At 44.8% G+C, this 13,953-nt stretch overlaps 1 protein-coding gene across 1 annotated transcript in view; it reads right to left on the bottom strand.

The window, feature by feature from the left end:
* The window catches only part of SEL1L3 (SEL1L family member 3), a 117,420-nt gene that overhangs the window by 64,187 nt on the left and 39,280 nt on the right, over nt 1–13,953 (bottom strand). The window contains exons 7-9 of the mRNA XM_008017714.3: nt 11,388–11,520; nt 9,220–9,352; nt 7,540–7,680 (exon numbers count right to left, since the gene is read on the bottom strand). Coding sequence (XP_008015905.3) covers nt 7,540–7,680; nt 9,220–9,352; nt 11,388–11,520 — 407 coding nt within the window. The remainder of the gene's footprint in view (nt 1–7,539; nt 7,681–9,219; nt 9,353–11,387; nt 11,521–13,953) is intronic.

Below are 13,953 nucleotides of genomic sequence, written 5' to 3'. Positions count from 1 at the left end.
AGGCGAGGAACGGGTCCTGTTATACATCAGAGCGGAAAACACCAGTGGGAACAGCTGCGTCTTATACCAGGTTAGCGCATCAGCTGTCAACTCTCAATGAGCCGCCCTCCTCTGCACCCCCTGGCACCTGGCACAGAGTTGTGTGTGGGCTGGTCCACGATTTTCATTGTGGTCGCCCCAGGGCCTGGCACCATGCTGGGATGCACCCAGTACACGGCTCCTGAACTGGGTTTGCAGATACCTCGGGGCTGCTTTACATCTTGGAACCTGTATATCTCAGCAACTAGATTACAGATGGTATGAAAGCAAGAACTATGACGGCTACATTTCTGGAATTCTTTTGTAAATGAGTGTGCACAGACCTGAGCAGGATTCTGGTCTACTGCTGTTGACAGCAGAAAGCTGGCAAACAGCGTCCTGGTAGACCTGAGAAACAGAACGATGTTTACAGAAGTGTCTACCGAGAAAGAGCAGTCGCTCCTCAGAGGAAACAGGCTGAGAGAGAGTAGGAGAAATGAGGGAAATGTAGAAAGAAGCAGAGTAAGCCCATAGATCTCTTAGCAGTCTGGATCGGAGCTGCATCTTGGCTAGCACAAACCTTGAACTTGGGTCTCCTGGAAGTCAAATTCCTCATTCTTTCAGTGATTCGTTGACCCAATAAAGATGTTTTGAGTACTAAGGTGAGATCACTTACACATTTGAGCTGCCGCCATTCAGTTACTCAACAAATATTTATTGAGGCAAAGGTCTTAAAAAACAAACAAACAAATAAAAAACAAAAAAACCCCAAAACCCTAGATACTGTTCCTGTCTTTGAGGAGTTTTTTTTTCCTGGTGTTTTTTGTTTGTTTGTTTGTTTGTTTGTTTGTTTTTTTGATAATAGCCATCCTCATGGCTGTGAGGTATAATTTATTTTTGTGCAGTAATTTATATATTAGAGAAAGTCTGGTTTAACCGGAATTTAAAATACAATGCTTTTATAAAGTGACATAATGTCTACGAAAGAACTTAGTGGACAGAAAGATACCATATGGACCTGGGGAATAGGTACGCCTGAATAAAGCTCATCTTACTCTGCCTTGAGTTTTACCATTTGATCCTACACGTGTCTCCGTCGCTCACTCTGTGGCAAGCTTGTTAAGGGTGCTGCAAGAAGTGGAAGGATCCAACTTATACTTTGAATTCTCAACAGCGCCTGCAACAGTGCTAGGCATAAGTTAGCTGCCTATGCCATATGTTAGTGAAGTGATCCTTCTTCTATATGACCACACATGGTGTGTTTGTGCCCCATACTCACCAAGGAACATACCTCATCCGCCCACACTCCTCAGTTTGCCTGCCTGGCAAACAGCTGTTATGTTCCCACTTAGATACCTCTCCTCACGTCATCTCTCCTGTCTCCCCAGGCAGATGGCTCTTCTCCGATGCCCCCCTTGCCACTATGTAGGCATCCTCTTTACCATCCTGCATAATGACTGTCGACTTTCCTGATTTCACAGTACAGCTTAGATGTCCTCAAAGACATCTCAAAGGGTTGAGTGCAGGGGCTCACAACTGAAATCTTCGCACTTTGGGAGGCCAAGGCAGGGAGATCAACTGAGGTCAGGAGTTCGAGACCAGCCTGGCCAACATGGCAGAACCCCTGTCTCTACTAAAAATACAAAACATCAGCCAGGTGTGGTGGCGGGCATCTGTAATCCCAGTTACTCAGGAGGCTGAGGCAAGAGAATCGCTTGAATCCAGGAGGCAGAGGTTGCAGTAAGCCAAGATTGCGCCATTGCACTCTAGCTTGGGCAACAAGAGCAAAACTCTGTCTCAGACAAAAAAAAAAAAAGGCTAGGTGCAGTGGCTCATGCCTGTAATCACAGCACTTTGGGAGACTGAGGCAGGCAGATCACTTGAGGTCAGGAGTTCAAGACCAGCCTGGCCAACATGGCGAAACCCCATCTCTACTAAACATACAAAAATTAGCTGGGTGGGGTGGTGCATGCCTGTAATCTCAGCTACTCAGGAGGCTGAGGCAGGAGAATTGCTTGAACCCAGGAGGCAGAAGTTGTGGTGAGCCGAGATCCGCCACTGCACTCCAGCCTGGGTGACAGAGTAAGACTCTGTCTCAAAAAAAACGAACAAACAACCAAACAAAACAGGAAATAACAAGTGTTTCTGAGGATGTGGAAAAATTGGAACCCTTGTGCACTGTTGGAGGGAATATAAAGGGCGCAGCTGCCGTGGAAGACAGCATGGAGGTTTCTCAAAAAACTAAATGTAGAATTACTATAGACCCAGAAATTTTGCTTCTGGATACAGTATATATCCAACAGAAAATGAAAGCATGATTTTAAAGAGACATTTGTAGACCCATATTCTTAGCAAAGTTATTCACAATAGTCAAGGGGTAGAAGCAACTCAAGTGTCCATCGATGGATGAATGGATAAATAAAGTGTGGTATAAACATGTCATGAAATACCATTCAGCCTTAAGATGAAAGGAAATTCTAACACACACTGCAACAGAGATGAACCTTGAGGACTTTATGCTAAGTGAAATAAACCAGTCACCAAAAGACAAATACTGTGTAAGATACCACTTACACAAGGTACCTAAAGCAGTCAAACTCATAGAAAAAAAAAAGCAGGATGATGGCTCCCAGGGTTTGGGATGGAGGCAATGGGTAGATGTTTACTGAGTATGAATTTTCGGTTTTGCAAGAAAAGAGTTGTGGAACTCTGTGGCACAAGAATGTGAATATCCTTTACACTGCTGAACTGTGTACACCTAAAACTGGTTCAGATGGCAAATTTTGTTATGTGTATTCTAGCACGAATAACAATTTTAAAAGACAAATCACAGCCCTTAAAGAGGAAAAGTGTAAATATTTGGCGACTCTCTTTTGTAGCAGAAGAATACGGTTATTCTGGACACAACTCAAAGGTGCTGACCTCACTGGACGAGAATGTGGAGGACACTCTTCCACTTCCCACTGGCTGTTAATGAAGCCGAAGCCTCCCCACTCTCTACCCCCTGCAATGTTCTCATCTCTGCTTTGAAGTGTGTTGTTGGCTGAGATAGTGAGCAGATGATCCATCTAAAATCACACAGTGTGGGGGGAAGAAACACTTTCAGGTCTGAAACGTGCGTATGTAGCGGCCTGGAAGTGGAGTGCTGGCTGTGTCTATGAAGAAAAGCTGCTGGCAAGGAAGAAGATGACTCTCAGACAGAACCAGAAAGTATAGCCCATTTTCTCTTGCTCCATGATGTCATCTTATTCGTTAAAAATTCCAGAAAAAAAATTCCACAAATTAATGCCCTTTGGGGAAACTATGGGAGCTGAGGTTTTCTTTTACGTTAGCCTAAATGACTCTCATTCAAAACACAGCCCCATTTTAATGCTATCCTGGCTTGTAGGGGGCATTCAGTCAATGCTTGTTCAGTAAATGAATGAATGAAAGGTTGTGAGTAACTTCAGAACACACCCACTCAGTTAAATTCCTTATCTTTGTTACTGCGCCTATTCAGTTCCCACAGTAAGAATTCCAAGCATCAAACATCTCATGCCTGAATCCATTCTTACAGCTTATCTCAGATATGAAAAATGTAATATGATGAGGATGTTCTAATAAAGTCTATTAATCAACAGGACAGGACAGGTCAGGGCAGCAGCAGAAAATAGAACGCAAACACAGTTCCTACTAACTAGAGTCATCTGAAGCCCGCCGGAGCCAGCTAGGGCCAGACACTGTGGGCAGGACGAACTTGGAACGAAGGGTATTTGAGGAACTGGGAACGGCAATAGCGTCACACTCGTCTTACTATGGTTCTTTTTATAGGAGATCAGAGTAAAGACGTGTTGGAAATATAAATTCTTTTTTTTTTTTTACCCTCAATTTGCAAAATCAAGTTTTTTTTTCCTCTCAGCCTTGTTAGGAAGCTGGGTGCAATACAAGACACCAGTCTTTCTCCCAGGTTTGCTGGAAGATGTTATGATAGCCCAAGCAAGGGCCCTGTGCCAGGTAGAGAGATGACCTTAAGGAGTATACGCCCTACCTCTACAGAAGGCTCCCCAGTCCTTCCAATGTGACCTAGAAAAAGAGGCGCTGAAGGCGAATGGGTCCCAGGGCTTGGTTCTAGAAATTCACCTAAACTTCCGCTCTCCCTCCCTGCCGGCTCCTAGGCCAGGGAAAGGCCGAGAGAAGAGGAAGGCAGCTGGCCATGTGCCTCTGGAAGCAGAAGATGTGGTGGCAGGGGAGGCTGGCAGGTATGGTCCCTCAGGGGAAGCGCCTTGGGGCTGTTCTAATTTGGCACCAGAAGACCCCAAAGGCAGTTTAAGCACAAACGGTGGGTCCTAAAGTGGCAAATCCAGCTTTGGGTCCCCCTCTCTCCCCACTGATGGGGGCCCCAGACTCCTAACAGAGGTCAGTGGAACAGGCTCACTGCGTGGGAATCTAGTGGTTCTGCAGCACCCATACCCAGGGAGTCTTAAGGTAAGGGGACTTCTGATTGGGGTTTTTCATGAGATTTCATTGCCAGGCCTCCATGGAAAATAAATCATTCTAAATTCTTATAAACAAAATTTTGAGCTGCAACAATAACATGAAAACATTCTCATAGATAGTATTTACTTTTAAAAGAATGTTTTGTAAAAAGGATGTGCTCCTGTTTCCAATCAGCCAAACTATTTTTAAGTAGGATCGGAACTCGCATAAAAACAATGTTGGTGTGGATGTGGTCTTAGCCCATTTAGCCTAAACTGTCCAACATGCGTCTCCCTCTCCTGTTTGCGGATCTTGGGGCACGGGACTTCATCACCTCCGGACAGCCATCCAGCGGAAACCTGGAATTATCTCTGCCCAGTAATAAGAGCAATAACATTGACATAGCAGTGGTTCTCAGCTGGGGGTGATTTGGCCTCCCTACGGACTTGGGAGCATTTGCCAATACCTGGAGATGTTTTTGGAGAGGAGGGATATGGGGAGGGTGCTATGTGTATCTAGTTGTGGAGTCCCGAAATGCTGCTAAACATCCCACAATACACAGGACAGTCCCCAACAAAAAAAATTCTACAGTCCGAAATGTCCATATTGTGAGATTGAAAAACCCTGCTTATGTAAGGCTTACCATGTGCTGAAACTGTTCTAAGTATATTATATATATAAAATACTTATATAATAATATATATTCTATAATAGATAATACTTATATAATATATATTATAATATAACATTTGTATATTATATTATTATATATTATATTTTATATGTTACATAATGTAATATACATATATCATATATGATATATACACATATGCACACACATATACATACATATACCTATATATGTATACATATATATATCGATTTATTGAAGCCAACACTAGAAGACAGGTAGTATTATCATCCCCACTTTGCAGACGAAGAAACTAAGGCTCAGAGAAATTAAGTAATTTGCCCAAATCACACAGCTAGTGAATGTTAAAATTGGTCCCAGGCCAGCTGGCTCCACTCATTATACAACATGACACAGCCTACTTATCCTTTGTGCCCACATTCAAGCAGCTATGGAGTCCCTCAGAGCCCATCTCTACATCCTTCAGCTCTGTTCCTGTCACCATGTCCCACTCAGGCCTGCATCCTCTCCTCGAGGGACCATGGCAATACATTCCCTTCTTCCAGCTCCATGCCCTTCTAGTTCACCTCCCTGCTGTGACCTCAAAATCCCAGATCTCACTATGCCTCTTCTTCTTGCTTGAAACCCTTCAACAGGTCCCTGTCACCTAAAAGGGAAAGCCCAAACTTCAGGATGGTGTCTGAGCCCTCATTGGAATAATCACTTTGCAGGGCTTCTCCTGCCTCCCCATTGTCACGGCACCATCATGCGACATGCTGTGCTGTTACCACCTCTCAGGGTCTGCTCTGCCTGCAATTCCCACCCCCAACTCTCTTATCTGGCAAACACCTGCTGGCCTTTCAAGAATCAGTCCCAGTGTCTCCTCTTCCAGGAAGCCTTCCCAGAACGCCTCAGCCCTCCAGGTAGAACTGACCACTCCTTTCTTTGTGTCTCTACCATTAGCTTCTATATCTTTAATAAAATGCATTACTATTTTTCTTTGCTTTCAAGTCTATTCCTCAAGGACAGAAGCATTGTGTTACTTCACATATCTCTGAAGTCTAGCCAAGGTACTGAGTAGTCACTGAGTAAGCATCAGAAGAATGAATGATAAAATATCCTATATGACTTGAATTCTTTGCAGGAGGGTCACTATTTGCAAAGGAAATCTATGCTGTTATACACTGCCATTCTTAGGCAGTGGGTGCAATGTAAGACACCAATCTTACATGAGGCAGAAGTCACTTGCTGCATCGCCCCAACTCAAGATCTGGTTCTATGCCCAGGACTATGTGGAGTTGCCTCCCACCACTAAGACAGTTGGCAACTCCCTGCTAGGATCCTCTTCACCAGGCTGAACATCTCCAGCTGCCTTTCCTCTTCCTAACAGGCATGGTTTTAAGATCCCTCACGGCCCTGGAGGATGCACTGAATTACTAAGCAAACCCAAATTGCAGTGGGCCTACAGAGAAGCTGGTGGCATCTGGGAAGTTTATGCAAATTCCTGAGATGATGCTGAAAGTGTACTTCAAATCAGAGGTCCCAAGTTCAAGTGCCTGTGGGCTCACATGGGTCAGATCCATGAATGAAGTAATCAGGAGGTGACGAAATAGGAGGTGCTGTGGGTGGACAAGGTATGCCTGGTCTGAGCCTCACCTCCACAATTGCTGCCACACAGGAGAAATGCCCAGTCTTGCCAGATCTTTGGTTTTTTCTTTTTTTAAAAAAGCTAGAAATTTGCATTTTCTTTTTTTTTTTTTTTTTTTTTTTTTTGAGACGGAGTCTCGCTCTATCTCCCAGGCTGGAGTGCAGTGGCCAGATCTCAGCTCACTGCAAGCTCCGCCTCCCGGGTTTACGCCATTCTCCTGCCTCAGCCTCCCGAGTAGCTGGGACTACAGGCACCCGCCACCTCGCCCGGCTAATTTTTTTGTATTTTTAGTAGAGACGGGGTTTCACCGTGTTCGCCAGGATGGTCTCGATCTCCTGACCTCGTGATCCGCCCGTCTCGGCCTCCCAAAGTGCTGGGATTACAGGCTTGAGCCACCGCGCCCGGCCGAAATTTGCATTTTCGTACAAGCTTTTTAGATACACATAACTACTTTTTTTTTTTTAACATATACAACAAGGTATTTTCCAAATCAACTGCATCTGGGGGCTGGCTCTGGCTGCAGGCTGTCCATTTGTGGCCTTGGCTTTAAATAAAGAACTGCTTGAGCAATTCCTAAATTTAAGTTTTTGCATTTAGTGTTGGAAGTGTGCACAGATATATCAAGAGTTGTGGACATACAAGGGCAGAATTTAAATTTGAAATTAAGCTAAAACCTTAGGGTTAAAAATAACTTTAAGGCCTAAATCACCAAAGAGGGTGAGTGAAACAGAGAAAAACAAGGAGCCTTTCTAACCAGTGCCCAAAGCCGAGGCAAAGACTTAATTACCGGTCAGCAAATCCATCTCCAGTAATGCCTGGAACAAGCTGGGGTGTTTGTCTTTCAGCTCCTTCTCCCAGGGGAAGGCTCTGCACATCGAGGGTCTCCCATACTTGCGCTGGAGGTCCAGGTAGGAGTTGTGGAGGTGGCCTACACAGAAGAGGAAGCAAAAGACATCACACCCTTTAGCAGAAGATAAGACTCACCTCCCTAAAGCCCTTCGTCCTAAGAGGAACTAGAAAGAAGAGGCCAGACTTGCCATTACTGGATGTTGGTTTGGGTCCTTTTGGGATTTGAAACTGGCTATGATGCTTTTGCCTCCAGGTCACAAATTCAGAGCCAAGTCCATGAGAAATGTGCCAAAGTTGCTGATGGCTGTTGAATAATTCTACAGAATGAGCAGCTGGCCTCTGACTGGTCCCCAGGAGGCCAATATCTAGGCCATTTTCTTGGCATTTGAGTTGAGGAGCAAAGCACAAAGACCCCCAGGGAGGCAAGGCAGTTGAAGATGGTAGGAAAATCTCCCTAATGCCACCAAACAGATGGGTGTGCATGCCTGGCCTTCCATCTCAGGGTATGTCTCCTGATAGTACATAAGTTACCCAAGTCAGTTTCTTTCCTCTTTGGGTTATTACTATTCCTATATATCTTCCCCCTCCGCTTGACAGCATCATATTTTCCGGATGATTCAGCAGTGAGAGCAGCAGCTGGAGACCAGTATAGCCTATTCTTAAATTGAATTGCAGAAGCACTTTCTTTCCACACTCACCCGTCACCATCTCTAATCACTACCTGGGACCATTTCATGTGAACCCTATTGGACCAGGGCATGTTTGAGATGCATCCTTCCCTCCACGACCTGGAATGAGAAGTTCCGCTCTGGAGATGGAGAGGCATATGGGCAGGACTGAAATACTCAATTCGCTTTTGCTGATGGCAAAGGCCCCACAGGAATTTCTCTTCCAGATGGAACATATGTGAGTAACTCTAGTGCCACCATATCAAACAGCAAGATCCGCATCACAGAGAAATGTGTAAGTGCTAGATCCAAGCTGGAACACTGGCGGACCAGACACGACCAAGTTTTGTAACTGATAAACACCCTGTGTGAGTAAAAGGATGTCTGTGCAAATATGAGCATGCATGAAGCAGTCTATTTGAAATTCATTCCTTCTGTTAAAAATTACCGGTATCTTCGAGAATGAGTCAATTTCAAGGATTTAAAAAATAAAACCGAACTCCAACAACAAAGTCACCGTTCAACATTTCTGAAAGCTAATATTCAGATATTAATGGCCCAAAACAAAAGTGCACTGATGGGGAAACATTTCTAATGATTAATTTATTTTCCAATTCATTTTTATTTTCTTAGGCTGGCCTTATGGATGGGAAAAATGCCATGCAAGGCACAAAACACTCGCTTTCATTTGTACTTGTAAACTAGATTTTTATGGTTGGAGCTATAAGATGTTTTGGTTCTTCTTGACTGTCATTGGTCTTGGTAGAATCCAGGTGGAATGTACAATTTCACCTGTATCCACCAGTGGAGGGCTCAAGGTCACACTTGTCCCGGCTGGTATGCGAGCCAAGTCATATATGTTCAATTTTAATCCCATTATGGAGAAGCCAAACATGTGTTTATGCAAATGCACAGAGCTTAAAACAGCTCCCCTGAAGCTCAACACTTACATGCTTCTTGTCTCTCGCCCCCGCGCAGTGCTGTGGATGCATACACAGATACTATTTCTTGAACCTCAGCACACCTTTCATAATATAACTTGATTTGTTCAGCAAGTTGCTTCTCAAGGAGGGGATTAAAAATCTACAAGAAGGCAAGAAAGTCAAATGAACAACAATTGTCATCAAATGTCCATCCACCTCTAGGAAGATGTGTTCGGGTTGACTTCGTTCTCCCACTGACATCTCTAGGTGGCCTGTTTGTACACGTATCATCCACTCTGGATTTGCAAAGCAAGGTCATTGATATTAATTCAAGGACATGCCAGCTCTGACGGCTTCCCTCCAGCTTCTCTTTGTGCCCAGCTTCTTAAATGTCAGAATTTCCCAGAGACTGGGACTCTTCCCTTTTCTTTTCTCTGGCTGCACTCTGTCCCTAGAAAATCACACTCACCTCCCCCTTCAATTCCCATGAAAAGACGCAAGTACTCACGATGTGCCTGCTGCATCAAAGAGCCTCCTCCCCTCTTCTGCAAGCTCCAAGAGCTGGGTGCAAGGCCATGGCTTCAGGACAGGCCCCCCTAGCGACTCACCCCATCTCACTTGCGGGCCAATGTACCCGTTCCTGCCTCAGCACTCCCAAACACATCTGAATTGAAGCATGTATTGTATTCTTTCATGAATTCCCTGTTTAAGATCCCAAAAGGGAGCTCCTCAGGAACAAGGGACTTAACTCTGTGGGCTTCAAAATAGAGGCTGGGAGCCATTAGAGGGCCACATAGTTATTTCAGCGGGTGGCAACCTACAGAGTTTTGGTGGTGGTTTTTGTTTTTATAAAGTAGAACACAAAATATCAGCATGCATTGAATATAGCAAGAGTATGTATTCTTAGAATAATTTTGTTTCCATTTTGTGTTTGAATATATGTATGTATATGTATACGTACTGTTCATGATATTAAGTACGTTTCTTTTTTTTTTTTTTTTGAGATAGTCTTGCTCTTGTCACCCAGGCTGGAGTGCAGTGGCACAATCTTGGCTCACTGCAACCTCCGCCTTCTGGGTTCAAGTGAGCACATCCAGCTAACTTTTGTATTTTTAGTAGAGACGGGGTTTCACCATGTTGGCTGGTCTCAAACTCCTGACCTCAAGTGATCTGCCTGCCTCGGCCTTCCAAAGCGCTGGGATTACAGGTGTGAGCCACCACACCTGGCCAATATTAAGCAGATTTCTTATTGTGGACAACCTTCAAATGAATTTTAAACCTACCCATCTTGCTTGCCTCAGCACCTAGTTCAGAGCCTGGCATACAGTAGGTTCTCAATAAGCATTTGTTGCACAAATGACTATTTCGTTTTTTCCCCTTTTCACAAAGGTCTCTCACAGAGGCTGTAAGATATCACCCATGGACAGCAGGGCTCCCCATTTTTCCTGATTATGACTTTGTCTAGTGACCCCTGTTTTTCTCAGAATAAACCCCATAGGGTGAAAGGAATGAAAGAATGTTTCCCTTTCAGGTATCAGGTGTGGTCCCTGATCTCCTTAAAGCCCAGAAAACAAGTGCCCTGAAGACTCCCTCGTGGGGGAACAGCCCTCTCCCCCGACCAGTCCAGCTGCATTGGCCCAGAGCGCTGGACAGTTCCATTCAGGGGCGGGTTTTGGATGTGGCAGGCACCGTGCAGAGGATTCGGCCCTGAACACAATGCCCTTTTCGATCCATACAACTGCTGCCAACAGACCCCAGCGTGAGCCGAAGGCCTGTGTTTCTGAAGAGAGCAGCCAATGGAACCAAGATTTTAATTTGCGACAGCATCTCTTCTGATACTTTAAATAATAGCATATAAAAGAATCTTTACCAAATAACTAAGATTCTCTCCTTTCATTAGCTTAATCGCTGGATAGGCAACAGCCTGATGAAAATCTACTCTATAATTAAACTAGTACTTATTAAAACAGAGGAAGTAAATGGTTTCCATTTTATGAGTACTAAATGAACCAAATGTTAACAGAAATCTATTATTGCCTTTGCTGGGGGAAAAGCCTCAATATTAATGATGTTTGATGACAGAGGCAATGCATGGTCCGGCTTGGGTAAACTTCTATTTATACTGGGCTGCACACCCTGAGGCCCATACCCATCACCCAGGAGTACTGCAATCTTCCTGATCCCCTGGGACTCACCTGGGCGGGGTGCAGACTGCGAAGGCGATAGTACTTCAGAGGTCCAAAAAACCCTTCAATGCCAGCCACATACCTGCTCCCTCCAATAATGAAGTACCCAGCTGTGTCATTATAATGGAAATCCTCCCGGAAGCTAGAGAAGAGAACGAAGGATTAAGAGAGCTCTGTGCCGGAACTAGAGGACTTAAAAAGAGTCTCTTTCCTAGACTCTCCTTGACTTAACCCAAATTGCCCCAAGCCCTTCACTCTGAGTTTTAGCAGATGAGACCAGCGTGGGGCCAGGGGGACCTGGGCTAGGATCCCAATTTTGCTGTTTACCAGCTATGAGACCTCAGCCCAGTCACTTAACCTCTCCAGTGCTGTCTCCTCCTGTGTCAAACGATAGTTCTTCACTTACTGGATGGTTAAGAGGATTAAGTGAAGTATAAAGATGTCAAGCATCTAGCAGAGTGCTTGGCCCACAGTAAATCCTCAATATGTACTATTGATAGTGGTGGTATTGTTTGGAATCAATGGAATTGTCTGTCTGGAATTATTGGTTTTCACTGGAAATATTTTGCTTTAAAAGAAAATAAAAAACCTTGTTGAATGAACAGAAGGTGGCTGTGGGGGAAAGCCAAAAGCATAGACTATTAGATAAGGACTGAGGCAAAATTCAGTTAGGAGGAGGAGGCCACAGCCAGCTCAGAGGATTTGGCCGGAGATGAGAGGTGAGCACAGGTGATGAGTTAGAGGACCACGCTGTCCTGAAGGGCTTGAAATATCAGGAAGGAAAGAGAGGACAAAGTGGGTTGGCATTTATAAAACGCATGAAGGTGTTCCTTGCAACATTGTTTATATTCGCCAGAGATGGGAGAACCCGCGTATCTATCAGCCAGGACTGGCCCATCCATCCAGGAGAACCCCAGTGTCTGACAGTGGGGACTGGCCCATCCATTCAGTGTACCTTGGACTTGAGCTTTTTCACTATGCAACTAAAAAAGGGACAAAAGAACCTGGAGAGATCGCCAAAATATAGTGTTAAATAAAAAAAAAATAAAAGTACAGGACACAGAGCATACTTTTTTCATATTTGCATAAAGAAACTCTGGGTGGAAGTCTATACAGGAAACCAATAGAATTATCTCTCCATGGGGTGCCGGGGGGTTGGGGTGAAGTGCATGAGGGTAGGGTTGGGAGCAAGACATTTAACTGTATTTTTACAAAGTTTTGATTTTTTTTAAAAACCATATGCATCTATTACCTATTAAGAATTTAAAATAAGGCTGGACACGGTGGCTCACACCTGTAATCCCAGCACTTTGGGAGGCCAAGGTGGGCGGATCACCTGAGGTCAGGAGTTCAAGACCAGCCTGGCCAACATGATGAAACTCATCTCTACTAAAAATATAAAAATTAGCCAGGCGTGGTGGTGCATGCCTGTAATCCCAGCTACTCAGGGGGTTAATGCAGGAGAATCACTCGAACCCGGGAGCGGAGGTTGCAGTAAGCTGAGATCGCGCCACTGCACTCCAGCCTGGGCGACAACAGTGAGACTCATCTCAAAATAATAATAATAATAATTGATAAATAAATAAAAATAACAAATAAGAATTTAAAGTAAGAATGGGAGGACAAGGTGTGATCAGAGCATACATGAACAGTGAGGGGAGTGAGGGCTAAGACAGGTATCCAGTTAGAGGTCAGGCAACAAGACGGAGCCAGGAACCACGAGAGGCAGATGGAAGCAGAAGAAAAGAAAACAAAGTGGCAGGCAGGCCGCCAGGAGCCCAGGGAGCCGAGGGAGCGAAGGGCCGGAGTGACGACATGGATGGGGACAGGGCAAGCTACCCACGGTTGGATCAGGGAAACCAGGCAACACGGGGTTATTTCAGAACGGGGGATGGACTGTCTGTTAGCAAAGAACCCAAGCCCTAGCAGGTGCACCTGGCCGGGGAGGAGGCGTGAGATGGTGAAGCAAAGCACACAGCCTGGCAGTAACAGCTGACAGCAGCAACATCCAATGTCTAGAGATTAGCCTCGTCTAAATGCCACCAAAATGGAAAAGAAGTGCTTCAGCTCCTGATATTATTCTTTTCAGAATCTCAGTCTTATAGGACTGTGAGGATGATGGTCTCTCCTGCCTATTTATGGAGAGGTCATAAAGTTATTATCTCTAGAGTTGTGAATTGATTCTGTTTTCCAAGACCTTGAAAAGACATGAACATTCCAACAACCCTCATGAGACAGCACAGGGCGCTCGATGGATACAAAGCAATGCTTCTGCAGTAGGAAGCCCTCTTAACAGAGCTGCAGCTGAACCAACTCCCCAGCTTACCTGACCGTCCTCACGCAAAACCGACTGACTGATGTTTACAGCATCCGGGATGCTCACTGCCTCACTGCCTAGAGCTTACTGTCTAGAGCCTTAGTCTCCCCATTTAAAAAACAGAAATAGCAACAGTACCTGCCTGTCTGGTTGTTATGAAGATGAAATAAACTAATATGTAAACAAAGCATTTCAAACAATGTCAGGCACAGAGCAGACACCATAACCGTTAGCAACAGTGATTATCATTTTTAACCT

This window comes from Chlorocebus sabaeus, chromosome 27, assembly GCF_047675955.1.
Source record: "Chlorocebus sabaeus isolate Y175 chromosome 27, mChlSab1.0.hap1, whole genome shotgun sequence".
NCBI classification, from domain to species: domain Eukaryota; kingdom Metazoa; phylum Chordata; class Mammalia; order Primates; family Cercopithecidae; genus Chlorocebus; species Chlorocebus sabaeus.
This window is presented reverse-complemented; position numbering and strand designations above follow the sequence as displayed.